General features: G+C 39.1%; 1 protein-coding gene and 1 long non-coding RNA gene across 5 annotated transcripts; one reads left to right on the top strand and one right to left on the bottom strand.

Moving 5' to 3' along the window:
* Window positions 1-16,891: 16,891 nt before the first annotated feature.
* On the bottom strand, window positions 16,892-17,697 carry LOC131006820 (uncharacterized). The gene is made up of 2 exons (XR_009095776.1): window positions 17,651-17,697; window positions 16,892-17,291 (listed from the first exon to the last, which is right to left on the bottom strand). It is a non-coding gene; the product is annotated as an uncharacterized LOC131006820 (long non-coding RNA).
* A 1,984-nt stretch (window positions 17,698-19,681) lies between these two features.
* Window positions 19,682-25,597, top strand: LOC131006819 (homeobox-DDT domain protein RLT2). Of its 4 annotated transcripts, none has more exons than XM_057933975.1 (9): window positions 19,682-20,469; window positions 21,845-21,952; window positions 22,055-22,705; window positions 22,969-23,045; window positions 23,732-23,780; window positions 23,916-24,205; window positions 24,309-24,383; window positions 24,479-24,573; window positions 25,308-25,597. In XM_057933975.1, the coding sequence occupies exons 1-9, from the start codon at window positions 20,460-20,462 to the stop codon at window positions 25,324-25,326; spliced, it is 1,374 nt and encodes a 457-aa protein (XP_057789958.1). In that variant the 5' UTR covers window positions 19,682-20,459; the 3' UTR covers window positions 25,327-25,597. The 4 variants fall into 4 exon arrangements, with proteins under 4 accessions (XP_057789958.1, XP_057789957.1, XP_057789956.1 ...); XM_057933974.1 differs by having other exon boundaries at window positions 25,297-25,597; XM_057933973.1 differs by having other exon boundaries at window positions 23,732-24,205.
* Window positions 25,598-26,956: the final 1,359 nt, after the last annotated feature.

Genomic DNA, 26,956 nt, shown 5'->3' with positions numbered 1-26,956 from the left:
AAACTCGTCAGTTTCATCGGATGAGCTATCTCCAGATTCTGAGTGGTCTCCTGAAAGCATCAGGAAGTTATCAGTATAAGGAGTTTTGAGTGGTCTCCAGATTCTGAGTGGTCTCTTGAGGTTGATGGACCATCTTCGTCTGATCCTCCAGCCTTCTTGTTTCCAAGATTTCTTCGAAGGTCGAACTCATTCGCCATGAGATCGGAGAAAAGCTTGTTTGTCGGGAGCTGACTGAATCCTGGCTTATGTTGATGAGCGACTGAGTAGATCTGTCATTCTCCACGTGGCAGTGCTCGCAGAATCTTCAGGTTGATTTCTCGTTGAGTGTATTTGTCTTTGGAAATGGATTGAACTTCATTCAAAATTTGGTTGAATCTAAGTTCCATTTCCTCGACAGATTCATTCTTTAGCATGAGGAAGAAGTCGAACTTCTGGCAAGCTATGGATAGCTTATTCTCCTTGATTTCCTCAGAACCTACGCACATTCTTTCCAGAATGTCCCACATCTCCTTTGGAGTTCCGCACTTGATGATCTTCATGACATCCTTGTCGGGAACAGTGCCGGAGATGATGCTTTTGGCGAGGTTGTCTAACTCATCTTGCTTCCTTTCTTCTGTGGTGAAGTCAGCTTTTTTCTTGGGCTGGACCTCATAGTAAGGATCTTGTTGTGGATTAACAGGAACCCTTTTGACAGTTTCGGTGATGGTTATTGGTCCGCTGGTGATGACTTCCCACATTCGGCAATGTTGGGCGGTGAGGAAGCTTTCAAGCCGAAACTTCCATATGTCGTATTTTTCAATACTAAACATAGGTAGAGAAGATAATCTGTTGTGGTTAGTCTCCATAAAAAAAAAAGAGAACAGATAACAGCAGATAGAACAAATAGCAAGCACAAAAAGAAATAGAGAACTTTTTCGAGACCTTTGAGAAAAAGGATCTAGTTCAATTAGAACCTAATCAGATACAGATAGTTCTTGCGAACAACCTGCTTTGATACCAATTGTTAGGTCCTGAGGGTCTCGAATAGGTGTATGGGGGGGAATACACCTATGGGCTCCTTTTAAACAATCCTCAATTAGAGGGATCTCAGTCAGAGATCAAAACGAAACTTTGCATGCAAACAAAGACGCCTATTTTACTGAAATCAGTTTTGACCAAACAGGGTTGACGACTGATACTGAAAGCTCTTCAGTAAAGAGTTATCAGTTAAGTTGCTGGAACTTAACTGATGCAAGTAAGGTCTTCAGTCGAGTTTGCTAAAACAGAGATGATAACACTCTTCCTGACTATCAGAAGATAGATCAGTCAGAATGATATCATACGCAGCGGAAATTAAACTTAGTTTAGCAATAGCCTCGGTGGAGCACGTTGTTGGTTATTAGGTTGCTCTTTGCCGTTAATCAGTATTCAGTTTATCAATTGAAATAATACAAGTAAGAATGTAAAACTGAAAGCTGTAAAAAATATAGAGACTTTTACGTGGTTCGGAAAAACCCTTTTCTACATCCACGGTTGGTTGATCAGACCAACAATCCACTCCGCAAGTGCTTAACAGGTGCACTGCAAACCAAACCGTGTGCTTGCCGGGTGCACACAACCGTACACTGAAGAAAATCCTTCTTCAGTACCCACGCTTCACTCGCGTCGGATTTCTCTTGCTTAACACAACCCGTGCTAAGACTCTCAGAGACAGAAAACCCTTCTGACCTCCGAATCACTCAAAACACTCTTATGGGGGGGAGGTTTGAACGAGTGCCAACTATACTTACAAAGAACAAGTTCTTTGAAGCAAGTTTGACCTTTGGCTTCTGGGTAAACAGAGTTTTGCCTAAGGTCTAAGAGAATATATGTAATCAGCAGTGACTGATTTTTGGCTTTGGAATTCTCTTCTTCGATTCAAGCTTTGGGGAGTTTAAGCTTAAGGCTGAGTAGCAATTTCGGCAGAGCTTCAGCTTATGTCGTTGAATCGGTGAAGGTTGAAGTGATCCTCGAGCGCTATTTGTAGGAGAACTCTTGAATAGATCCGTTGGCATAAATCGTCCTCAAGATTTCTTCCGTTGGAGAGCAATTTGAATTTGGGCTGAGGCTTCAATCTTCGAGGTTCCTTGTCTGGGTGGAAACGGCTCTCTTTGATGGACAGGAGATGTGACGTCTCTGAAAAGTAACCACCAGATAGGAATGACCTCTGCAGAGATAAGATCCTGAAATCTCTGCATTTAATGCGGCTGTACTTTGTGAGTACGTGGCTTCCTCTGAACGTTGGAAGATCAGTCCGAGGAGGAATATTCAACTGATACTTGACTTTAGTATCAGTCCATTGCGCGCATTAAGTAATCAGTCTTCAACTGATACTTCAGTTGGTATATGCAGTCTTCAGTCTTCAGTCCTTCGTTCTTCAGTCTTCAGTCTTCAGTCTGCAGTCTTCGACACCGCAAGCTAAACTAGAAATGAACTCTAACACTTGAGTTCAAAACAATTCTAGTCTATTACAATTAAGTCCTATGAATTTTGGTATCATCAAAACAAGGATTAGGATATTCCACAAGGTTCCCAACACTTGCCATATTATTAAAAGATATTTTCAGATAGCTTATAATATGTTATGACAAATCTAGCATTTTAGCGAGTTATTAATTCAGATATATTAGATAATCAATAGCCATTAGATCGGCATATTTGAATGGGTGAGATTCATTCTTTATTCTTCACATATATGGGTTTCTCTCTTTTGATCTGTTCCCTATATATATATGTGTGTGTATATATATATATATATATATATATATATATATATATATATAGGAATGGGATCATGTAGTATCCAGTGCTTATAATAGATCCGTAGGTCCAAATCTTGACCACACATTTATGACATGTGGCGCATCAAGATGGTGACACGTGGCAAGGAGCTTCCAAGCATTCCAAGGCAAAATCTGGAGGGGTAAAATTGGAATATAATTTTTGGATTTAATAAAAATATATATATATTTTTTAGATTTTCTCAAAATAGATATATTTTAGATGCATATAGTTTCACACAAAGATGCATAAAGTTTTCACATGAAATGCATAACTTTGAACAGAAAAATGCATTTAATTTTTACAGTTTTGGTATTTTCACCACCCCACCCCACACCACCCCCCAACCCTCCCCATTACCACCCCCCAAAATAGTCATGTTTCACATGCATATAAAATCAAACAAAAGTGCATAAAGTTTTCACATAAAAATGCATTAAATTATACAAAAAATGTATTTCATTTTAATAAATCTGGTATTTTCGCCACCCCACCCCTACCCAACCCCCACCCCAATTTTTTTTTTTTCAAAAATTGATTTTCTGATTGCTGACCCACCCCCTCCCCCCAAATTTTTTTTTCAAAAACTGATTTTCTGATTGCTGACCCCCCCCCCAAAAAAAAAAAAACTTATTTGTAGTTAATGTTTTATGCATTTTCATGTAATAATATATGCATTTTATTGTTCTTGATTATGCATTCTTCTTTTTTATATACACACGTTTTATAATATTTTATTTTAGGGTATAGGGTTAGGGATTAGTGTTTAGGTTTTTAGTGTTTAGGATTTAGTGTTTAGGGTTTAGGTTATAGGGTTTAGTGTGTAGTGTTTTAGTGTTTAGGGGGCTTAGTTTTTAGGGTTTAGGGTTTAGTGTTTAGGATTTAGTGTTTAGGTTTATAGTGTTTAGGATTTAGTGTTTTGGGTTTAGGGTTTAGGGTTTAGTGTGTAGTGTTTTAGTGTTTAGGGTTTAGTGTTTAAGGTTTAGTTTTTAGGGTTTAGTGTTTAGGGTTTAGTTTTTAGGGTTTAGTGTATAGGTTTTAGTGTTTAGTATTTATTTTAGGGTTTGAGTTTTAGTATTTAGGGTTTAATGATGTTTAGATATTAGTGTTTTTGTATTTAGGGTTTAGTTTTTAGGTTTTAGTGTGTAGTGTTTTAGTGTATATAGGTTTTAGTGTTTAGTATTTATTTTAGGGTTTTGGTGTTAGTGTTTAGTATTTATTTTAGGGTTTTGGTTTTAGTGTTTAGGGTTTAATTAATGATGTTTAGAGTTTAGTGTTTTAGTATTTAGGGTTTAGTTTTTAGGTTTTAGTGTGTAGTTTTTTAGTGTATATAGGTTTTAGTGTTTAGTATTTATTTTAGGGTGTATTTGCAAAAATAATTATTTGTAGTTATGTTTTATGCATTTTCATGTAATAATATATGCATATCAGTGTATGAAATTATGCATCCCCAAAAATTAAAAAAAAATTAAAATGAAATTTTTTTTGGGGGGACGGGGGGTGGGTGGTGGGTGGGTGGGGTGGGTCAGTGGTCAGAAAATCAGTTTTTGAAAAAAAAATTGGGTGGGTGGGTGGGTGGGGTGGGGGTGGGGATGGGTCAGTGGTCAGAAAATCAGTTTTTGAAAAAATAAAAAATAAATAAAAAAAATTTTGGGGTGGGTGGGTGGGTGGGTGGATGGGGATGGGTCAGTGGTCAGAAAATCAGTTTTGTAAAAAAATAATTTTTTTTGGGTGGGGGTGGGGGGTGGGGTGGGGGTTGGGGGGTAGGGGTGGGTCAGTGGTCAGAAAATCAGTTTAAAAAAAATTTGGGAAGGGGGGTGGGGGGTGGGGGTGGGGTGGCGTTCAGGGGTGTGAGGGGGTGGGGTGGGGTGGGTGAAATCTTATGCATTTTTATATGAAACTTTATGCATTTTAATATGAACCTTCATGCATTTTCGTATTAAACTTTATGCATCTAAAATATATCTATTTTGAGAAAATCTATTTTTTTTTAATTATTAAATCCGAAAATTACATTCCAATTTTACCCCTCTCCAGATTTTGCCTTGAAATGCATGGAAGCTTCTTGCCACGTGTCACCATCTTGATGTGCCACATGTCATAAATGTGTGGTCAAGATTTGGACCTACGGATTTATTATAAGCTTGGATACTACAGGAACCCAACCCTATATATATATATAATGATTTATGCTCAATTGTTCTAAATTTTGGGTGTTGCATGTGCATATTTTAAGTTGAATCTTCTAGAAATTGGTGCATTTTATGGTTTGTTGTTTTGCAGGAGATTTAGGTTTTATAGATGGAAGAGTGCAATTTTGGAGATTTTAGATGAAAATGGTGTTTTTAGGAATACTCTGCCGTGCAGAGCTATAAATCCCGTGCAGAGCTGAAAAGCCTGCGCCAGAGCCGAAAAGCCCGCTGCAGAGTAGAGCAGAGAAGCTCGTCAGAGCAGAGCTGCGAGGATAGCTCTGTAGCAGAGCAGAGCCGACTTGCAGAGTCAGAGCTGAAATCTCGAGAGCTGAACTTCCCTATCAGAGCTGACATCTCCAGAGCAGAACAAACTTGACAGAGCTGATTTACGCGCCAGAGTAAACTTGGAAGAGCAGAGCTAAATCGACAGAGTCAACCTATGCAGAGTCAACTTTACAAAGCTGACTTTTCAGCTCTGCATTACTCGCCAAATCTGAACTTTGCAGAGCTGACTTTCAGCTCTGCCATGCCTTTGCAGAGCCGAGTTTCTAGAGTTCGCTAAACGTTGCAGAGCTGCGATTTTCGCCAGAGTTGAGGTGTTTTGCAGAGTGCGTTGCCAGCTGGAGTTACCATTGCCTACACGATTTTATTGCCTTTAGAGTTCAACTTTGCATGGCAACTTTGATGGTGATCAAGAGGGATTTAAAGTCTATAAATAGGGCTTAGTTATTCATTGTAAAATCATCATTTGCCCTAATTTTTGTCCGCCTTTGAGAATTCTTCTTCCGTTGGCAGCCAAGTCTTAGGCGTTTTTTTGCTTTCTTAGTTTCTTCTTAGTTTCGAATTTCATTGTTCTAGGTTAGGTTTCAATTTAGTTTTTAGTTTATTCTTGGATTGTGATTGAGTGACACAATTACACATTCAAGACGTTTACGGTATTTCGTATTTTAATTCAATTTATTTTGTTTCATTATGTTTACACCGTGCCTTTACGTTTATGCTTTCTTTTCAATCATGCAATTTAAATTATGCACTTTAGTTTCACGTCTAGATTAGAAGGTTTTTAATTTACAAGTATTTAAATTCCTTAAGTTAGATTTACTTTAAGTTATTTAAATTCTCGCCTAGGGTTTTTATAGTTTGGTGCCTAGATTAATTTTAAGATTAATTTATAAGTTCAAGTTTAAATTCATGTCTAAGTTTAAGTTTAAGTTTATTGTTTTTAAACCAATTCTTTATTGTTTTTCCTACGATACAATTAGAAGCCCTTAAAAATCTTCCTTGAGAGACGACTTGGGTTAGCTTACACATTACAATAGATCTCGTCCTATTGCGAGTCAATCTAGAGTAGTGTTTAGGTTGAGTCAATTTTTGGCGCCGTTGCCAGGGAAGGTTTTAGGCGTTTTAGTTGTATCGCTTTTTACTTGCTTTATTTAATTTTCAGTTTTTCTCGTTTTGTTTTTACCTTTCTTCCCGCCGGTACGCTTGATCCGTTCGTTTAGTGTTGTGCATGCAGGGACGTCGTAGTCTTAGAGGCAAACTTGTGTCTCCATTGCATAGCACGTACGAAGGGATTTTCAGGAAGAACAGCTGCAAATGAGTCTTTGCAGAGGACAGAGCAGACGATTCTGAGTCTGACTCTGCCAAAGCTGACGGTGTCTACTCTAACTCTGACCTACCAGAGCAGAGCGTAGAAGAGGAGGCAGACAAGCTTCTAGAACTGCCAGCGAGCTCTGACTCTGACTCTTTAGAGCAGCCCACGGAAGAAGAACAGTCTACAGAGCAGCCCATTGATACGGAGGTGCAGACCACAAATACGAAGGAGGAAGTCAGCTCTGACTCGGACCGATCAGAGCAGAACATACACGAGGAAAAGAAGGAGATGGCGCAAAACATGGAGTACATGGGAGACTTCACCAGGCCTGTAATTGGAGACACCAACACTTCGGTGATTGTGCTCCCCACTGCAGTGAGAAACTACAATCTAAAGCCGAATAACTCAAGTTTGCTACCGGTGTTTCACGGGATGCCGAGTGAGGACGCCCTGCAATTCATCCGGGATTTTCGCACGCAAGTGCAAACCATACCATTGCTGAATCTCACGGAGGACCAACTCAAGCTCAAGTGCTTTCCCTATGCACTTAAAGACCGGGCGAGGACGTGGATGTTATCTCTGCCGCCCAACTCCATCACCACTTGGGGAGAAGCTTGTGAAAAGTTCATGCTCAAGTACTATCCTAGCCACAAGACACAGGAGCTCAGAACGCAAATCATGGAATTCACCCAAGGATCGGACGAGCCCATACAAGAAGTTTGGGATAGATATCAAGAACTCCTCCGTCAATGCCCTCAACATCAGTTCACGAATGTCATGTTGATGCAATTCTTCTATGATGGGTTAGTGCAAACTGCCCAATTTATGGTGGACAGCACGACAGGAGGTAACATAGCTCGGAAGACGGCCACAGAGTTAAAGGGGATTTTCAAGACCTTAGCCGAGAGCTCCCAACAGAAGTCAGTCCGTGGAAGGAGAGTGGAGGCCAGCGCTGTGACGAACCAGTTTGAGATGCAGCAACAATTGGCCTCAATTATGCGGGAAGTACAACAGCTTAAGATAGGCAAGATGGAAACTCCTCCCGTCCCGGTGCAGAATTTAGCTCTGCAGAATGTTGAGCCTTGCGGTATATGTGGAGATTTCGGCCATAGAGCTAATGAGTGTCACAGAATGCGCGAGTTTACTCCAGAGGGTCAAGCTGAAATCTATGCGGCTCAAGGATTTCAGAGCTATAATCAAGTGCAGAGCAGACCGCAGTGCGGGCAGAATTTTAATCAAGGACAGCAAAACGTTAATGGTGGTTGGAGAGGTCAGCCGAACTTTGGATGGGGAAATCAAAATTCTGGAGGAAATCAATTCCGTCGACCACCCCAAATGGGATATCAACAGCAGCAACAATACTTCCCACTGCAGCAGAGCTCTTCTCAACAGTACAGGCAGCAGCAGTCCATGCCGCAAGGGAATTCTCAGCCACAAACCTTCCAGAATGCACAACAGATGCCACCACAGAAAACGTCGCTGGAAGAAACTTTGCAAGCTTTTATGGAGATCAGCAAACAAAATATGGAGATTACCAAACAGAATATGGAGTCTCAAGCATCTACCATAAAAAAGACTTGAAACAACCGTTGGCCTACTTTCCGGCACTTTGAACCAAATTCAGCAGCAACAGCAGCCCGGAAAATTTCATGGCCAACCTGTGCAGACTTATCAGGCTCTAGCTATCACTGTTCTTCGCAGTGGTTGAGGTGTTTCTTCAACACAAAGAGTTTGAGTATTAAACACTCGATAGGATTTGCTTGAACGTTCTGTTCCAGAGTATCCAAGGAAGACTCCTGGATCAGCCTTGCTATCGAAAGTGTTCAACCTCTTCTTATCATTGTTGTGTATGAAACACTTAGAACCGAAAGCATGAAAGTAGGCAATCGATGGCTTTCTGTTCTTCCATAACTCGTATGGAGTTCTTCCATGTCTCTGAGTGAGGAAGGAGCGATTCTGCGTGTAGCATGCGTTGTTGACTGCTTCGGCCCAAAACTTCAAGGGGAGTTTTGACTCGGCTAGGATCGTCCTTGCTGCTTCCTTTAGAGACCGGTTTCTTCTTTCTGCAACTCCGTTCAGCTGTGGAGTTCTTGCTGCAGAAGTTTGATGACTGATTCCTTGTTCATCACAATACTTAAGAATGACAGTATTGAGGAACTCAGTCCCACGATCTGATCTGATGCTGATGATGTTGACTTCTTTTTCAACGCACGGTCTTCTCAGCAGCTTTGGCAGTTCCTCCAGTGTCTCTTTCTTCTTGAAGAGAAAGATAACCCAAGTATATCGTGAATAATCATCCATAACTACTAAGGTGTACTTCCTACCGTTGTAGCTTCTTGGAGTGATCGGGCCAAACAGATCCATGTGAAGTAGATGCAGAATCCTTCCAGAGGAGTGTCCTGTCTTTGACTTGAATGACGTCCGCGTCTGCTTTCCTCTGAGGCATGCTTCACATTCTTGCTTCTTCTAGAACACAATAGAAGGAAGACCTTCTACCAGTTGATGTTTAGCAAGTTTGTTGATCGTCTTGAAGTTGAGATGGTTGAGTCTCTTGTGCCATAGCCAATTGAGCTCCGAGCTGCTTTTGCTGATGAGGCACGTTTCTGGTGGGCTGTCTTCCCAAGAAACGACGTAGAGACTTCCTTGTCTGAATCCTTTCAGAACCACCTTCTTTTGATTGTTTCTAACAGTGAATTCATCCTTCTTGATCTTCACTGTGAAACCACTGTCACAAAATTGACTCACAGACAACAGATTATGTTTAAGACCAGAAACAAAGCTAACATTACTGATACTGGCGTTACCCATGTTGAGCACACCGTAGCCTTTTATTTCTCCGATTGAGTTGTCTCCGAATGCAACTTTGGATCCAGCTTTCTCAACATACTGAGATAGATATTATTTGTAGCCCGTCATGTGCTTCGAACAACCACTATCCAAATACCACGTTCTGATTGAAGCTTTGGCCTCTTCCTTCTTTTTGTGTTTCCTGACATTGACCTGCAAGGAAGAGTTGCTTCAGGCACCCAATCAAGCTTTGGGTCCTTCGATGTTAGCTCGAGTTCCCTTTGGAACCCATATCTGCTTCAGAGTTGGTCTGGCTGATCTCTTGCGCTTGGTTAAATGTCTGATTGACGTCGTTGGCGCTTCAGGTGGCACATGAGCATTCTTCTGTTGAGAAATCCTTTTGAAGGCCTCACTCTTGTAGCAGTTCTGTCTGATGAGTGGTTGAGGTCTTCTTTGCTCGGCGAAGTATCTTTCCTGAGATACTTGAGTCTTTGCAGACTTATGGAGACTTGGCTGATGTCCAGTGGCTTGTTGTCGATGATGACTCTTGGCTCGTCTGGACTCAGCATTGCTTGGTCTCCATGGATGTTGTTCCTTCTGAAACTGAACTGAGGAAGTCAGTTTCTGACTGATGTGACTTTTCTTCCACCTGGATGGGTGAGAAAGATTCTTCTTGACTCCTGATGTTCCTTCCCGAATCTTTGACTGAAATCTGCTTTCCAGCCTCTTCAATAGAATGATCTGGTTGGGGGCCTCCTTAGCTCGTCTGTAGTTTCTCGGAGGTGGAACATTTGATCTAGCCATCAGTCTGCGCTTGCGAACTTCATCCATATCATGATCTCTTGATTCTTCTGAGGTTGTGATTTCAGAAGGATCGTCCTTTGAGATGATCATGATATCCTTTCCTTTGACAGCTGCAACCTTTCCTCCGATGATGTTGACCAGTCCTTTCGATGGAAAGTTGCTCATCATGGGAGACTGCATCATGCAGTTCTTGACTGTTTCTTCCAGCTTGTGATTGAGCCTCTTAAATTCATGAGATGCTCTTTCACATTCTGAGTTGGAGATTCTGAGCTCTTCTTCCAGTCGGTTGTTCTCTATGATTAGCTAATCAAGACAAGTTTCATCCGGAAAGTAGATGATTGTCTGATTCTTAGCTCGTTCATCATTGATCTCCTTGTCCATTTTCTGATTCTGCTTGAGGAGATCTTCGAACATTTTCCTCAGCTGACAGTGATCAGTCATGAGCTGATCAAACTCGTCAGTTTCATCGGATGAACTATCTCCAGATTCTGAGTGGTCTCCTGAAAGCATCAGGAAGTTATCAGTAAATGGAGTTTTTGAGTGAGAGTTTACCTCTGAGCCATTCATTCCATTGTCGTAGCTGTTGTCAGCCACGCTTTCTGATTCATTGGCCATCAGGGCTCGGCTCTCATCATCTGAGCTGGAACTGTCGAAGTCGGATGATTCTGATGCGTCTTTGGAAGAGTCAGCATCGTCAGCAACCATCGCTTTCTTCTTCGAAAAGCTACGATCTTTCTTAGCTTTCAGTTCTCTGCGCTCAGCTGGAGTCAGATCAGGGCATTCATGTCGAAAGTGCCCTTTCTTTCTGCATGCAAAGCATTCCATATCTTTGATGTCGTAAGCGGCTGACTTCCTTTCTCCGCTTCGATCTGTGGAATGCCTGGAGTTGCTTTCTCTTTCTTTTCCTTTGTAGTGCTGCTTGTGGAACCTTCTGTACTTCCGGAACTTGGACTCCCTCTTGTTGAATCTTTCAGTCAACAAGGCATATTGACTGAAGAAGTCCTCTGGGTTGAGTTCCGTTGGTTCCTTGATCTGCTTCTTGCCTTCTCTGTTTGAGGCCTTCAGTGCTACTCCTCTTGAGGTTGATGGACCATCTTCGTCTGATCCTCCAGCCTTCTTGTTACCAAGATTTCTCAGAAGGTCGAACTCATTTGCCATGAGATCGGAGAAAAGCTTGTTTGTCGGGAGCTGACTGAATCCTGGCTTATGTTGATGAGCGACTGAGTAGATCTGCCATTCTCCACGTGGCAGTGCTCGAAGAATCTTCAGGTTAATTTCTCGTTGAGTGTATTTGTCTTTGGAAATGGATTGAACTTCATTCAAGATGAGATTGAATCTTTGTTCCATTTCCTCGACAGATTCATTCTTGAGCATGAGGAAGGAGTCGAACTTCTGGCAAGCTATCGATAGCTTATTCTCCTTGATTTCCTCAGAACCTACGCACATTCTTTCCAGAATGTCCCACATCTTCTTTGTTGTTCCGCACTTGATGATCTTCATGACATGCTTGTCAGGAACGGTGCCGGAGATGATGCTTTTGGCGAGGTTGTCTAACTCATCTTGCTTCCTTTCTTCTGTGGTGAAATCTGCCTTTGACTTGGGCTGGACCTCATCGTAAGGATCCTGATGGAGATCATTAGGAATCCTTTTGACAGTTTCGGTGATGGTGATTGGTCCGCTGGTGATGACTTCCCACATTCGGCAATGTTGGGCGGTGAGGAAGCTTTCAAGCCGAAACTTCCATATGTCGTATTTTTCAATACTAAACATAGGTAGAGAAGATAATCTGATGTGGTTAGTCTCCATCAAAAAAGAGAGAACAGATAACAGCAGATAGAGCAAATCGCAAGCAGAAAAAGAAAGAGTAAAAACTTTTTCGAGACCTTCAAGAAAAATGATCTAGTTCAAATAGAACCTAGTCAGATGCAGATAGTTCTTGCGAACAACCTGCTCTGATACCAATTGTTAGCTCCGGGGGGTCTCGAATAAGTGTATGGGGAGGGGGGAATACACCTATAGGCTATTTTTACAACAATCTACTGACCTCAATCAGAGGGATCTCAGTCAGAGATCAAAACGAAACTTTACACGCAAACAAAGACTCCTGTTTTACTGAAATCAGTTTTGACCAACAGGGTTGACGACTGATACTGAAAGCTCTTCAGTAATGAGTTATCAGTTAAGTTGCTGGAACTTAACTGATCCAAGTAAGGGCTTCAGTCGTGTTTGCTAAGATAGAGATGATATCACTCTTCCTTACTATCAGAGGATAGTTCAGTCAGATAGATATCATACGTAGCGGAAATTAAACTTCGTTTTGTAATAGCCTCGGTGGAGCAGATAGTTGGATTAAGGTTTCTCTTTGCTGTTAGTCAGTGTTCAGTTTTATCAATAGAAATAGCACAAGTAAGAATGTAAAACTGAAAGCTGTAAACAACTCAGAGACTTTTACGTGGTTCGGAAAAACCCTTTCCTACATCCACGACTAGTTGATCAGACCAACAATCCACTCCGCAAGTGCTTCACTGGTGCACTGCAAACCGTACCCGTGTGCTTGCCTGGTGCACACAACCGTAAACTGAAGAAAACCCTTCTTCAGCACCCACACACCTCGCGTAGGATTTCCCTGCTAAGCACACCTCGTGCTCAGACTTCTCACTCAGAGTTTAGAGTACCTTCCTGAACTCCGAACCACTCAAACACTCTTATGGGGGGAGGTTTGAACGAGTGCCAACTATACTTACAAAGAACAAGTTCTTTGAAGCAAGTTTGACCTTTGGCTTCTGGGTAAACAGATATATGCCTAGGGTCTAAGAGAATGTATGTAATCAGCAGTGACTGATTTTGGCTTTGGAATTCTCTTCTTCGATTCAAGCTTTGGGCGGTTAAGCTTTAGGCTGAGTAGCAATTTCTGCAGAGCTTCAGCTTATGTCGTTGAATCGGTGAAGGTTGAAGTGATCCTCGAGCGCTATTTGTAGGAGAACTCTTGAATAGATCCGTTGGCGTAAATCGTCCTCAAGATTTCTTCCATTGGAGAGCAATTCGAATTTGGGCTGAGGCTTCAATCTTCGAGGTTCCTTGTCTGTGTGGAAATGACTCTCTTTGATGGACAGGAGATGTGACATCTCTAAAAAGTAACCAACAGATAGGAATGACCTCTGCAGAGATAAGATATTCTGAGATCTCTGCATTTAATGCGGCTATACTTGTGCGTACGTGGCTTCCTCTGAACGTTGGAAGATCAGTCCTAGGAGGAATGTTCAACTGATACTTGACTTTAGTATCAGTCCTTTGCGCGCATTAAATAATCAGTCTTCAACTGATTCTTCAACTGATACTTCAGTTGGTATCTGCAGTCTTCAGTCTTCAGTCTTTGTTCTTCAGTCTTCAGTCTTCAGTCTTTGACACCGCAACTAAACTAGAAACGAACTCTAACACTTGAGTTCAAAACGATTCTAGTCTATTACATATAAGTCCTATGAATTTTGGTATCATCAAAACAAGGGTTAGGATATTCCACAAGGTTCCCAACAGACTGATAGTTACAATGTTGGGTATTCTATTCTTCGATTCAAATTGATTGCAGAGAATATATTGAGTCTCGAGTTCGACAGAGTTTCAACTTGTGCATTGAATCGGTGAAGAATGAGGTTGATCCTTGAGCTCTATTTATAGGCAGTGTCCTGAGAAAAGATCCGTTGGAGGGGGTCTGTCTTCAGTTTTCTGCAGTTGTGACTTATATTCAAATTTGAGCTTAGGTCCTCAGTCTTCGTCCTCTCTAAACTGAAAGAAGGTATCGTCCTTTGCTCAGTAGATGAGGGTGCTGCAGAATAAAGTAGCACGAAAGGAAAAACTCTGTTTTCTAAAGGGCGATTCTGCAGATCTTCATATTAAATGCAGTTGTACTTGTTGACTTTCCACGTGGCTTCTTTTAAAACAAATAAGCTTTTCTTCACATCAACAATTACTTTAACTTACAAAAATAATTACTTGAGAAAATAAGTACAAGTAAAAGTTCTTATGAACAAAAATAAACATTATTGTGAAGACATGTAATATTGTTAAAATATTATCTTTTATCATATCAATGGTTACTTTTTCTTAGGACAATTTTTACTTGACTAAATAACTAAAAATATAAGTTCTAATGAGTAAAAGTACTACTTTTATTCATATCAATAATTACTTTTTCTTACCATAATAATTACTTAACCAAATAATTAAAAGTACAAGTTCTAGTAAATAAAAGTACGAATAATCATAAACAAATGTAATAATTTTGAAACAGTTGTTCACGATAATTGTTACTTTTACTCACGAGAACTTATATTTTTAGTTATTTTTCTCAAGTAATTATTGTCGTCATAAAAAGTAATTATTGTTATGAAAAAATGTAATATTTTAAAAGTATTATATTTTTCACAAAAATATATATAAAAAAAAGGAAAAACAAAACAATAAATAAAAAAAACAAACGAAAAATAAAGAAAATACCGAAAGGATAAAAAAATCCAAATATATAAAATAATGCAAAAGAAAAACAGAAAAACAGTAAAATTAAAAAAATGCAATAAAAATAGTAAAAAATACTGAAAAGAAAAAAAAAGAAAGTATATAAAAAAACAAAAAAAATAGGAAAAGGAAAAAAAAAACAAAACCAGAAAAAGAAAACCCAAAAAGTGTAAAAAAAAAGTAAGAAAAAAGGACAAAATCGCAAAAATGGGGGTTAGAGGCTTCAAACTTGGGACCTATAGGAAGTGGAGTTTTATTAACCTATTACCACTACAACACCACACAATTATGTTTGTTTTCTCTCAAAACATATATATACACGTTTAATATGTGGGTGACCGCATGGTATGCAGTCACCCGCACACAATAATTTGCATATGGGGATTAACAAAAATATGCTGCTTTTTTTTTTTTTTTTGGAAAAACTAACCGAGGGGTGAGGGATAGGCAGACACCCAACCTATAAATAATCATCAACCAATATTCTACATGGTGCTGCAAAACAGAGAAAGAACATGCGAGAGACCACCAAAGAACTAGCCCAACAGTGCCAACACCCAGAAGACAAAGGAAGCAACATCAAATAAGAAAAAATCAAAACAAACTACCTATCATCATGGAATTTGAATCTGACGTTAGGATAATCAAGCTGGTCCATCCTAACCAGAGCAAAAAAATAACGAGGAGCAGAATAACAGTCGAAAGTAGATAACTCATGGGCCTGATGTCCTCGCCACGCCATAAAATTGGCAGGCCGATTTCCCTCTTGATGTATGAGAGTAAAATGGACCTGCCGATATTGAATAAGCTGATAGATCGAGGCAACAATATGTCGGATACTAGCATGACCATGGCTCCCAGCAGATATGAGCAAAGCAATTGCTGCAGCATCCAACTCAACCCAGATATGAGCAGAAAAAGTGACAGCTAGCCGAAGACCCTCGAGCAAGGCAAATAACTTAGTCTCAAAATTGAAAGAGGCAATGCATGGGGTACAAAAAGCAGTAAGGAGGGCTCACGTGTGATCACGAACCACATCTCCACTGGCTCCACACTACAGTTGGGAATCATAAGAACCATTTGTGTTCAGCTTCACCCACGAAGAATCAGGGGGGATCCAGCACACCATAGTGGAACAGATGGACCTCCTCACGGGAGAAGCTAGAGTCTTGGGAACTTAATGAAATATCCTAGCCCTAGTTTTGATGATACCAAAACTCTTAGATTTTCTTTTAATAGACTATAACTTTTCGAACTCAAATGTTAGAGTTCATGTTTCCTAGTTAAACTGTTGTTCTGAAGATTGAAGACCGGAGGACTGAAGACTAAAGACCTCAACTGAAGGTAGCTGTGAAAAGACAAAGTCAAATACTGAAGTATTGACTGGAGGAGAGTCTCACTGAAGGATCAGTTATGACTGAAGTATTAATGTTGGCCACGTGGAATTAGCGGACTGATACTCAAGTCAAGTATCAGTTGACATTCTTCCTCGGACTTAAACTCTTAAGTTAAAAGGAAGCCACGTACTTTCAAGTACAACCGCATTAAATGCAGAGATATTGAAGATTGTCATTTCTCTGCACAGTATTCCTTTTTGGTGCAAACTTTTCAGAGGCGCCTTACCCCTTGTACCTGAGACGCAGTACTTTACCAAATAAGGAACCTCAAAGATTGAAGTCTTAGCAAAAATTCAAATTATTCTCACAACGGACGAATTTTTGAAGACCATCTTGCCAACGGATCTATTCAAGACTTCGGCTATAAATAGAGCTCGAGCACTACAAGAAACTGCGCGATCAGCGACGGAATTTTCCGTCGCTGATCCTAAAAATTCCGTCGCTATTTTTGATCAACGACGGACGGCCGACGGATGCCGTCTGTCGCCGCAATGCTGGTCGTTAAACTAAATACCGACGGAATTTCCGTCCGTCGGTAATTCGTCGACGGAAATAACGACGGATCCACCGTCGGCGAAAAACGACGTCGAATTCGTCGTCAGTCATTAGCGACGGAAACAGCGACGGAAAATTCCGTCGCTAAATAGCGACGGACAAAATTCCGTCGGTATTTGCCTGTTCAAATTTAGCGACGGATTTCGATTCCGTCGGTAATTTAAAAAAAAATAAAAAAATAAAATTTGCTCTACCCCAGTTATCGACGCCCTGTTATACACTTTTATTCTACTATATTATCAATACACCAATCACCAAAAATACAAAATCAATAAAATATTAAAATTCTAAATCATACATATAGTCATACATAATAGTCAAGTGTTAAATAGTCAAGTATTCAAAATACAGAAATACAACATAATAATCAAGATGATGGTCCGATGGGTGGAGTGGGTCTGCTCTTCTTTCTGCCTCATCTACATACGCTGTTGAGCCTCAAATCGAGCATCGGTCTGCTCTTCTTTCTGCCTCATCTCCTCCTTCTGACGTGCTATCTCTGCTAAGGCATCCTGCAACTGCTGGAGTTTGAGGCGCGACAGATGATCGTACCTTCTTCGAGGAAACGCCATCCGGGCTTGCTGGAGAGGTTGTACGTTTGTTCATCCACTCCTTGAAGCTTAAAGTTCGATTGAGTTCCAAGGATTCAACCTTGCATCAGAAAGTAGGATATCGTGTTATTGAACTTATTATTTCAGCTGCATTCTTGCAAGAATATGATTTTCTTGGATGCCTAAATCTGTTTTTGCCATATAAGACTACAAATGTTGTTGAGCAAAACATGCATCACAAATTGGTTTGTATCTGTATCTGCTGCATGCTGTTATAATTTAGTTAAGCATATTTTGAAATAATGGAAAATGAAGAATACATGTAAATGATGTTTGTGACCACGAATATCACTAAATAAAATTTATGCTATTGCAGTTGAAGATTAGCAATGGGAAATTGAAGGCAGATAATATTTGAAAATTGGAAAATATATGAAGCAACAGATGAGAGGTGAGAACCTGGAGTTTTAACAGTGAGGGATCTGGTTTTTGCTCATCACAATCATTACCGATTCAAACGCATAAGTTGAAACTCTGCCAAAATTGCAACTCAACCTACTCACTGCTTTCAAAGCTTGAATCGAAGAAGAAAATACTCAAAGCCTAAATCAGTTTACTGATTTCATACATTCTATTAATTACTTAGGTAAATACTTCATAAAATCCAAAGTCTAAGTCCCTGATTACAGAGAGCCTGTTCTCTATAATCTAGTTGGTAATTCGAACCCTTTTCAACTAAGCGAAAAGAGAGTTTGAGAGAGAGAGTTCGAGCCAATGTCTGAACTCAAGAGTTCTTAACCCCCACACGCAAGACAAGTGTAGTCTTTGCTTTTGCGAGTTAAGAAAGAGACGAGAAGTCCAATCTAGTGTATTGGCACTAAAACCTTGTTTCAGTTGAAGGTTTGCTGTGCACTCGCAAGCACAAGCCCAGAGTGATTGTCAGTGTGTTTAACTGACCGTGGACGTAGGAACTTATTCCGAACTATGTAAAAATCCTTTGTCGTTTATCGCTTTCAGTTTTACTTTCTTATCTGTGCACAAACGCTTTCTTGATTGAAACTGATTAATTGCAAAGTGAAACTCTATCTTGACAACGTGTTAATCACAAATGCTATTTCTTAAGTTTAATTTTTCGTTGCTAGTGTTATTAGTCTAACTGATAAATCTTCGGATAATCAGTAATATTCATAACACTCATATGTTTACAAAATCTAAACTGAAGCCTTACGTGGATATCAGTTAAAACTCCGAATTTAACTGAAGTCAAAATATTGAAGTTACTTCAGTATCAGTCTACAACCTTCGTTTAACTGAAGTTCTCTTTAACTGCTCACATCAGTCAAACTCTTTCAGTATCAATCGATACTATTTCAGTTAACTACAAAAGAATTTCGAAAAATAGTGTATCCCCCCCATACACCTGTTCAGTGAGGCATGAAGTCAACCGGTAGAGCGCATCCTCGCCAATTAGTGTCAGTGAGAGTCCTCACTGCAACAAGAAGACGAAGGTGATAAGAAACCTGCCAAATCACGTGAGAGGTACGGAAATGAATAGCTCTATGCTTACGACTATTCATTTCCGTCCAAAGGCAAGAGAAACCTGCAACAAAGACACATGGAGGCAAGAGAAATGCCCCGCAACTAAAGACGAGAATCGACAGGAAAATGATAAAAAAAGAAGACGACATAAGAAGACAGAAATGATGGGAGTAAGGCAATCACTTCAAATATCAGCAAATAAAAATGTGCTACTTAAATGTTGAAAATTTAAGAATTCACTTTTCAAAACTAACATGAGTAGTTTCATGGTATTCATTATTTTACTTATTAAAGCTATCGACATTTGCCGTAAAATACACGAACTTTCAACACATTCTGATTGTTCCTATGACCTTTAAAATTTGAAAAAAAAAATATACCATCTTTCTATTTTTCTGATTTTTACCACGGGTATGAATACCTCCAAATAAAACTGATTTTAGGACTTTTGACTTAGATTTTTTGATACCTAAGTGTAAGAGATAATAAAGATGGCATAATAAAGCCAATGTATTTGTGAATTGAAAATCCCTCACGTTTAAGTATTAAAAAAAATTAAGTCAAGCCCTAAAATCAGTTTCTATTTGAAGTATTTCATACCGTGGAAAAATCAGAAAAAATTGAAAGATGATGTATTTTTTTTTTCAAATTATAAAAATAATGAAAAAAATTAAAATTTGATAAAAATTCGTGTATTTTACCATAAATATCCCTTAAAAGTTAAAACTATGATATCGTTGTTAGAACCCATGTTCATGTAAATTGAGCGATTCGAATTAAAAAATTATCAAAATTTAATTTTTTTAGCGAAGATAGGAGAGGACAAGAATTAAACCCTAACTTTTACTCTTCACAGATAATTTTCATCGCTTTCATGTCCCCAATGGGGCCTAGTAAAATCATTTACAGATAGATATGAAAAACAAACCCAAAAATTGTGCAGAGGGATAATCACATTTCTAAATTTGTTTTATTGCAGATGATTGAAAATATGACAATGCTTCTAAATTTAATTTTCTTAAAAATGTTTTACCTTTTGAAAGAGACCAAATTTTTGAAGATTTTCAATTTTTAAAATCCTGAAAAGACAATATTTTTCTTTAAAATGTTTTACCTTTTTGAAAGAGGCCAAAGTTTGAAGATTTCCAATGTCAATTTCGAAGATTTTCTGGAATAACCAGAAATATTGGCTGCAATTAAGAAGTTGAAAAGGTTATTAAATTTTAATTTAAATAATAATGAAGGCTGGAGAGTTATCGGATTAGCAGTTAATGCGAGAATCGGCAATAGAGACAGACGAATACAATGAAAATTTATTCATAATCAAAAATCAATATTAAGCAGAAAAAGATTTGCAAATCAAAGCAAAACGATAGCAAAATTCACAACAATTAATCAACATCAACATAATTATAATAACCCAGAAAATAAATTTCTTCAACTCTCCTCTCGTCCCCAGCCCAGCCATCTCTTTCTCAATTCTCTTTCTCTCTCTACAACTTTTTCTCTGCCTGTCTCTCTCCATACGGATATACATGCCTTGACATCTCATGTAGTCCGTCGAGATTCGCTTTCTTTCTCTGCCTGGAATTTCTTGAATTCTCCGCCAAGTTGAGTGGGGATGAAACGTTGATGGGTCGATACAGAGAAAGGGGGTGGCAATTTTGAAACCTAATTGGGGAAAGGCGAAAACTGAGGGACGAAGGGAAACAGTTGCGCCCGGAGAATCATGAGAGAAGGTATGGCTTGAAATTTTTGGAATTTTCTTAACTTAGCAGATCATGATTTACTCGTGCTGTTGTTGGAAAACTTGATTTAGTTGGATTTGACGTTTAGGTATTTTTTATTTTGTTTTGGTTTCTGCGGATGCTGATTTTTGAGATTTTTGGTGTGCAATATCGTTGTAGCTGTGAGAGGGCGTGGAATTTGATGTCCAAATTTTGTTGTTTACTTTTTTCCGAATTGGGTTTGATTTTTGTTTTCCAATTTCGATTTTATGTTAATGTTTGTATCTGGCTAATAATGCTGCATAGATGTATCTCTTAGATGTTGCTGTATCCAAGAGTTGTGTGAACTTTGCCGTTCCATCATTCTACTGTTGCTTTTGCTGAAGGAAGCTGCAAATCACCATTTGTAGTTTTCTGGTGTAACCATGGTTAAGATAGTCCAGATATTATAATTAATTTTTAACTTTGGGTGTGTTTGCATGAAATGATGAACTAAATACTTGATGAATTTGAGCAGTCCAGATTTTAGTTTAATGGTGATCCATGGAAGTTTTCTGAAATTGGAGGCATATAAGTATTCATAGATTTATGCCTTCCTCACAATGTGCTCCACTATCCAACTACATGATATAAAGTTGTCAAATTCTTGTTGGTTTGAATATTAATAGCCTGCTGCTCTGTTACTTTCTGTATCCTTCACTATCAATGTTCATATATGTTGAGCAACACTATTATTCATATTGCCTGTGAAAAGTTATCAGCTTGTTAAGAGATATTATGAGCCTGAAGATAGAAGATTCCAAGTTCCAACATTTCAGGATTCTTTCATCTGTGGGTGCTGAAACTTAAACATATATATACCAATTCATTTTAGTTGGATGCAGAAGCGGGTGCAAATAATTGTAGTCGTCCAATAGTGATTTAGTATTGACTCAAAATGCATAGATGCCTTATTGCTCTTTCGAGGCATATAAATGCTTTCTATGTATGTATAATAATAATGTGAGAAGCAGAGATTAATAATACAATCTTTCGTAGATGATGATCATAATTGTGCCTTCATGTATGTGTAAGATCTACGTATGTTGGTACTATGTTTTGGCTTTATGTGAAATATCAAGCATGCATCTTCCTTGTTGGAGTGTCTGTGCCTGTGGATGAGATCCAAAAGAAGTGAGCGAATGAAAATAAATTTTTTTACACAATTGAGATTTATTCCTTGACTTCTAAATGAAGTGGCATAATAAATTCTTTTCCTACCGTATGATATTTTACTCCAAACACACGTCCCACAGAAAATTACCGATGAATACAGAATTGTTGAGGCACATTTGCTAATAACCCTTTAGTACTTACTATATATGCTTTTGATTCTAATGTTTTTCAGATACATGTGAGATGCACCATGAAGATGATAAAGTTCTTTCAGAGAAGAACAAGAAAAGGATAGTGAAGACACATGCTCAGGTTCAAGCATTGGAGAAATTTTACAATGGTAAGTTAGTTCTCTTAATATATGATATATCTGTCCTGCCATTTATTTGTGAAAAATTCTTTTACATTGTTGTTAATTGAAGTGCTGGTTTTGTTTTACCAGAGCATAAATACCCTTCAGAGTCAATGAAAATACAACTTGCAGAGTCCATAGGTTTGACAGAGAAGCAAGTTTCTGGATGGTTTTGCCATAGGAGGTTGAAAGATAAGAAGTTAATCAATGGAGAAAACCATGCCACTGTAAGGCAAGATCGCTCAAGTGGAGTCATACAAGACCGTGGCAGCGGGCATAGGCAAGATTCATGTGGTAGCACAAAACAGGGGGATGATAAGAATCTTGATACCAGGGAAGTGGAAAGTGGAAGGTTGACGTCAAAAGAATTTTCTGCTGCAGACCTTACTTATGAGCATGACAGTCATTATGCTGGAAACTACAATCACACAAATGATGATTCTTCAGGAAGTAGTAGTTCATTGCGGAATGTCCCTCCTAATTACCAAAACGGGGATCCCTCTGATGCTGCTACTTCAAGGTACCTAATACCAAAACTTCCATCTGATGTAAAGGGTGTAAAAACCAGGCCTGGCCCGTCAGGTTACTTAAAATTGAAGGGACGATTGGAAAATCCTGCTATAACTGCGGTCAAGAGGCAGCTGGGGAAGCATTATCGGGACGACGGTCCTCCTCTTGGTGTTGAATTTGATTCACTTCCTCCTGGTGCATTTGAATCCTCAATGCAGGAGCCAGTTGAAGGTCAGTTAGAATAGTGATATTTTGTAATATAATTTTTTCTGGTCATTTCGAAAGTTTCATTGGTGTCATTTGTGACTTTGGTGACTCATGCTTATAATTTTAAAATACATCTCTTGCACAATTGCATTGTTAGTCTTACAATGAGTTTAAGCTTGTTCTTTTTTTCTTTTTAATTGAAAAAGTAATTTTCAACTGTTTTGCATTTGCAATCTGGAGATTCACAGTTTACGTTGTTCATAATTTCACTTTGGCCTTTATATTAGAAAATTACCACACTGGAGAAGATGTCCGTCGCTCACCTGATCTTTTGAATGTTCGCCAGAATTCCAAGTTTTGCAAGGTGATTCAATTTTTCATAATTACATTTAGTTTTCCATATCTTGCTTGTGTATTTTGAAACATCAAAAAACCTATTACTCAAGGAGTGTGTACTCCAGCTTATTGGTCAAGTAATTATACAATCTCGAAGGTCATACTCATACACGAGTCTCCACTAATCATTATAGGAGCTCTAAATGATGCATTCTATTTGCCACTGCTAAGATGCATGAAGGTAAAACAGGATCATATCAGCATGTCTGCATGATCCACTAGTCTTTTATCAGTTTATGGCATCTCCAAAGGAGATATCTCCACTCTCCATTTTAAACTTCTTGGGTGATGTTATAGTTTATCCATTAAGTAGAGCTGCGAGTGACCAGGTTGATTGAAACTTCAAAATTTTCCACACTCAATATTTCATGTTGCATGTCTTGAATCTAATTGCGAAAAGTTAGCTGTTGCCCTTTCATTGTTTGTCTCATCTGTTGCTTTTGCAAGTCACGAATCTAACATCAGCAGTAATCATTTATCATTCTCTGTTTTCTGGCTAAGCAGAAAAGTCATTTACTGATTGATGAATCTTTATCTGCACAGACCTTACGCCCACATCCTTGTAATGTTTCCATGTCTGTTTATTTGTTATTAACTTTGATAGACTGTGCATCTGATATGTTCTAAATTTTCTTCTAATCAAAATTCATACAGGGATCTGAATACTTATCCAGCATGGCTTCATTTAACTCTGACATTGATGGTACGAATTTCAAAACAAGGAGTGGCTCTGATATTCCTGATAGCTACATTTACCGAAAGTCCAAAATAAAGACGTCTTTCTCCAACAGTGGTTCCTATTATCCGAGGAGTAACTCTTCAGTGGAATTTACTGAAGGTACTATCAGAGATATACCAGGCGTTGGGAGTAGAGATGAGTATGGTTCGAGGCGAAGACCTGGCGTCGAAGTTACAACAATGGATACAGTTCCAAGATATTCAAATCTGCAAGCTTTTGGTGGCAAATTGAGAGAGAAACGAGCAGAGTCTTGGTCTCAAAAATATAATGATGTGAGTGCAAGGGTTGCCTTTGGAGAAGATACTGAAAATGAGAATTCCAACTTGACCGCAAGAAGAAATGGCTACCACAGTTCTGTGGACAAAGGGCTCCGCGGAGAAGTTATTAAGGTTTTCTTTTCTCTTATATTAACTTTCTTACTACCCGCAAATTGTTTTTTCTGTTCGTCTCTCTTGTGCTGATGTTTTGTGCCTTGCACAATGTTTCATGCAGGATGATAAAATATATACTGATCGGAGGATGATAAATGAACATCAAATGAAGATCCCCATCAAGAATGATACTATTGTAATTTCTGTGCATGCATCTGTGCTAATATGCATACAATTAATTAGGTAATAGTCCTTGACATACTTTTCTCTTTGCATGTTTCTTATTTGTAGGGCAAGAAAAGATTAAGGGAAGAATTTCCACATCAGCAACCCCCAAAAGCAACATTGATGGTGGATACAACACCACAGAACTATCAAGTCATAAGGTCAGATTTGGTCAATATAATCTTTTAGACAATTGGTTGTTATTGGTGCTTTTGTTTGATAAATCTGGATATTTGGCATCAAAGCTGTAGACCAATGGATACCAGCTTAAGTCTACTACTGTTGCTTGTGCATCAATTAAAATGCCCAGCGTCTTGTTAACCTCCTCATTTTAGCAACGCTCGCATATAACATGGTCTGCCTTGTTTTCTGGGGTGTCATTGTTAACTTCCTATGTATTTCTGGGAGGAGAGCCTTAATCTATTTTAATGGTTTATGTTCAAATATAGATTGTGCAAACCCAGGTTTTCTTATTGATGGTCTGAGTCTACTCATACAAATTAAGAACTCAATCGTTGGACAAATGGATTAATAATGCCTGAATCTTGCATTTTTAAATGGCCAATGCTGTCGATATTCAGACACAAAGTTAGATTCTTCCAAACAAAGTGCTCTCAGATACTTGGCTTATACACCAATTCATACTTGACCAATTAAATTTTCCAAATTTTAAGGATATGGGATCGTGAGAAATCAGGATGTGGGATCGTGAGCGATTTCTAGAGAGGATTATCATATTGGACATTTTGGTTTCTGCTTGTGTGTCTTTATATGGGGGAGAGTTTTAGCATGCATTGGCTTGGGTTTTTTCCCTATCGGAATCTAGAAATCTTGCTGCTATTCTGTCTTTTTACCTAATGCTGCCAGCATATTTGCATCTTTAGGTCTGCAACAGAGATGCCATCAAGTTTTAGTGAAGACGACGAAAGTGGCGGAACGAGTTCGTCGGTGGACTGAAAAAGGCAAGATATATATGGATGCTTTATACTTGTTGGTTAAAGTTACTTCGCTGCTTGCGGAGAGCTGGAAATATGTACAGTTACAAATAATTTTATAGCATTGTAACATTATTATGTAGTTCTTGTAGGAACCTTCATTATATAGAGGATGGTCATGGCCCGATGTGAATCATTCTTGTCTCAGTTTATTAGTATCTTCCGTGAGGAAAATTATAATATTCCATCATAATGGCTTGCTTTTTAATGTAACTAGCACGTCTTCTTGTGCAATCCACATGTCATTATATATTTGATTATTTTTTAAATTCTTAAATTATATAAAATATCATTATTTGTGAGTTATTAAAATGAGATTATATATAAAAAAAGAAAAACAAACACAAGACAGCAGATAAAGGTTGAGTTTCGTTAAAATCTCTTTAGAAAAATTCAGTTGAAAAACTCTTAAAGAGAAAAAAGAGTATTCGTCCAGCAAAACATGTCTCAAAAGACAAAGAGAAACAAAATACAAGAGACGGCAGTGAAATGAACTTCGGGCTAACCATCACCCAACCCTTGCTGTTCCGATCAACAAGTGTTAGAACCCTGAGCACAAAAAAGACGAGATTAAAAGTGGAGCTCCGGACTAACCATCAGTGCAAAATAATCTGCATCTCTCTCATGCCAGCAAAGATAACAAGCAAGAAAAACACACAAAAAACAGAGCTCTTGTGTAAGACTTCCACACGAAATTGGAAAAACCAAACGAAACGAAGGCAAAGAACACATCACGTGAGCCCACATTCCAGCCCCCAGCGCACCGAAGGACTGTAAAAAAGAATGTAGACTTCCATCAAGGAGAACGACCCTCCAGTAGGCTACGAACAAGATCAAGGCTGAGCGCCAGCACCTTGAGGAGCAAACTCCATCACTTAACCCAACGCAATCACCCATAATCCCAGACTCCAGCGCACCGAAGGTCTGCTCAACGAAAGTCCGCAGAGGAGAAACCCACACCACATGCAAAGCAATACCCAACGACGAGCCAAAAAAAAAGAGACGGAACACAAAATACCACAATCCCAGACCCCAGCGCACCGAAGGACTGTAAAAAAGAATGTAAACTTCCATCAAGGAGAACGACCCTCCAGCAGGCTACGAACAAGATCAAGGCTGAGCGCCAACACCTTGAGGAGCAAACTCCATCACTTAACCTAACGCAATCACCCATAATCCCAGGACTCCAGCGCACCGAAGGTCTGCTCAGCGAAAGTCCGCAGAGGAGAAACCCAAACCACATACAAAGCAATACCCAACGACGAGCCAAAAAAAGAGACGGAACACAAAATACCATAATCCCAGACCCCAGCGCACCGAAGGTCTGAAAAATGATTGCAGCATCGAGCCAATAACGATGGAGCCCTGCACGAGAAATAACCGAAAAAGGTGCCGGAGACCCGAGCACCAAGCCCACCGAGTGCTCGGTGAAAGACCTCTAATAATCTCCCACGAGATGTTGCATAGAGCCAAGGAACAAACGACACAAGTAAAAGACCACCCTTTGACTGACAAAAAAACCCCAAAGTGACGGCAGAAAACGAGGAAG

This window comes from Salvia miltiorrhiza, chromosome 1 (assembly GCF_028751815.1).
Source record: "Salvia miltiorrhiza cultivar Shanhuang (shh) chromosome 1, IMPLAD_Smil_shh, whole genome shotgun sequence".
Classification (NCBI taxonomy): domain Eukaryota; kingdom Viridiplantae; phylum Streptophyta; class Magnoliopsida; order Lamiales; family Lamiaceae; genus Salvia; species Salvia miltiorrhiza.
The sequence above is the reverse complement of the archived record's forward strand: the minus strand, read 5'-3'. Positions and strand labels throughout refer to the sequence as shown.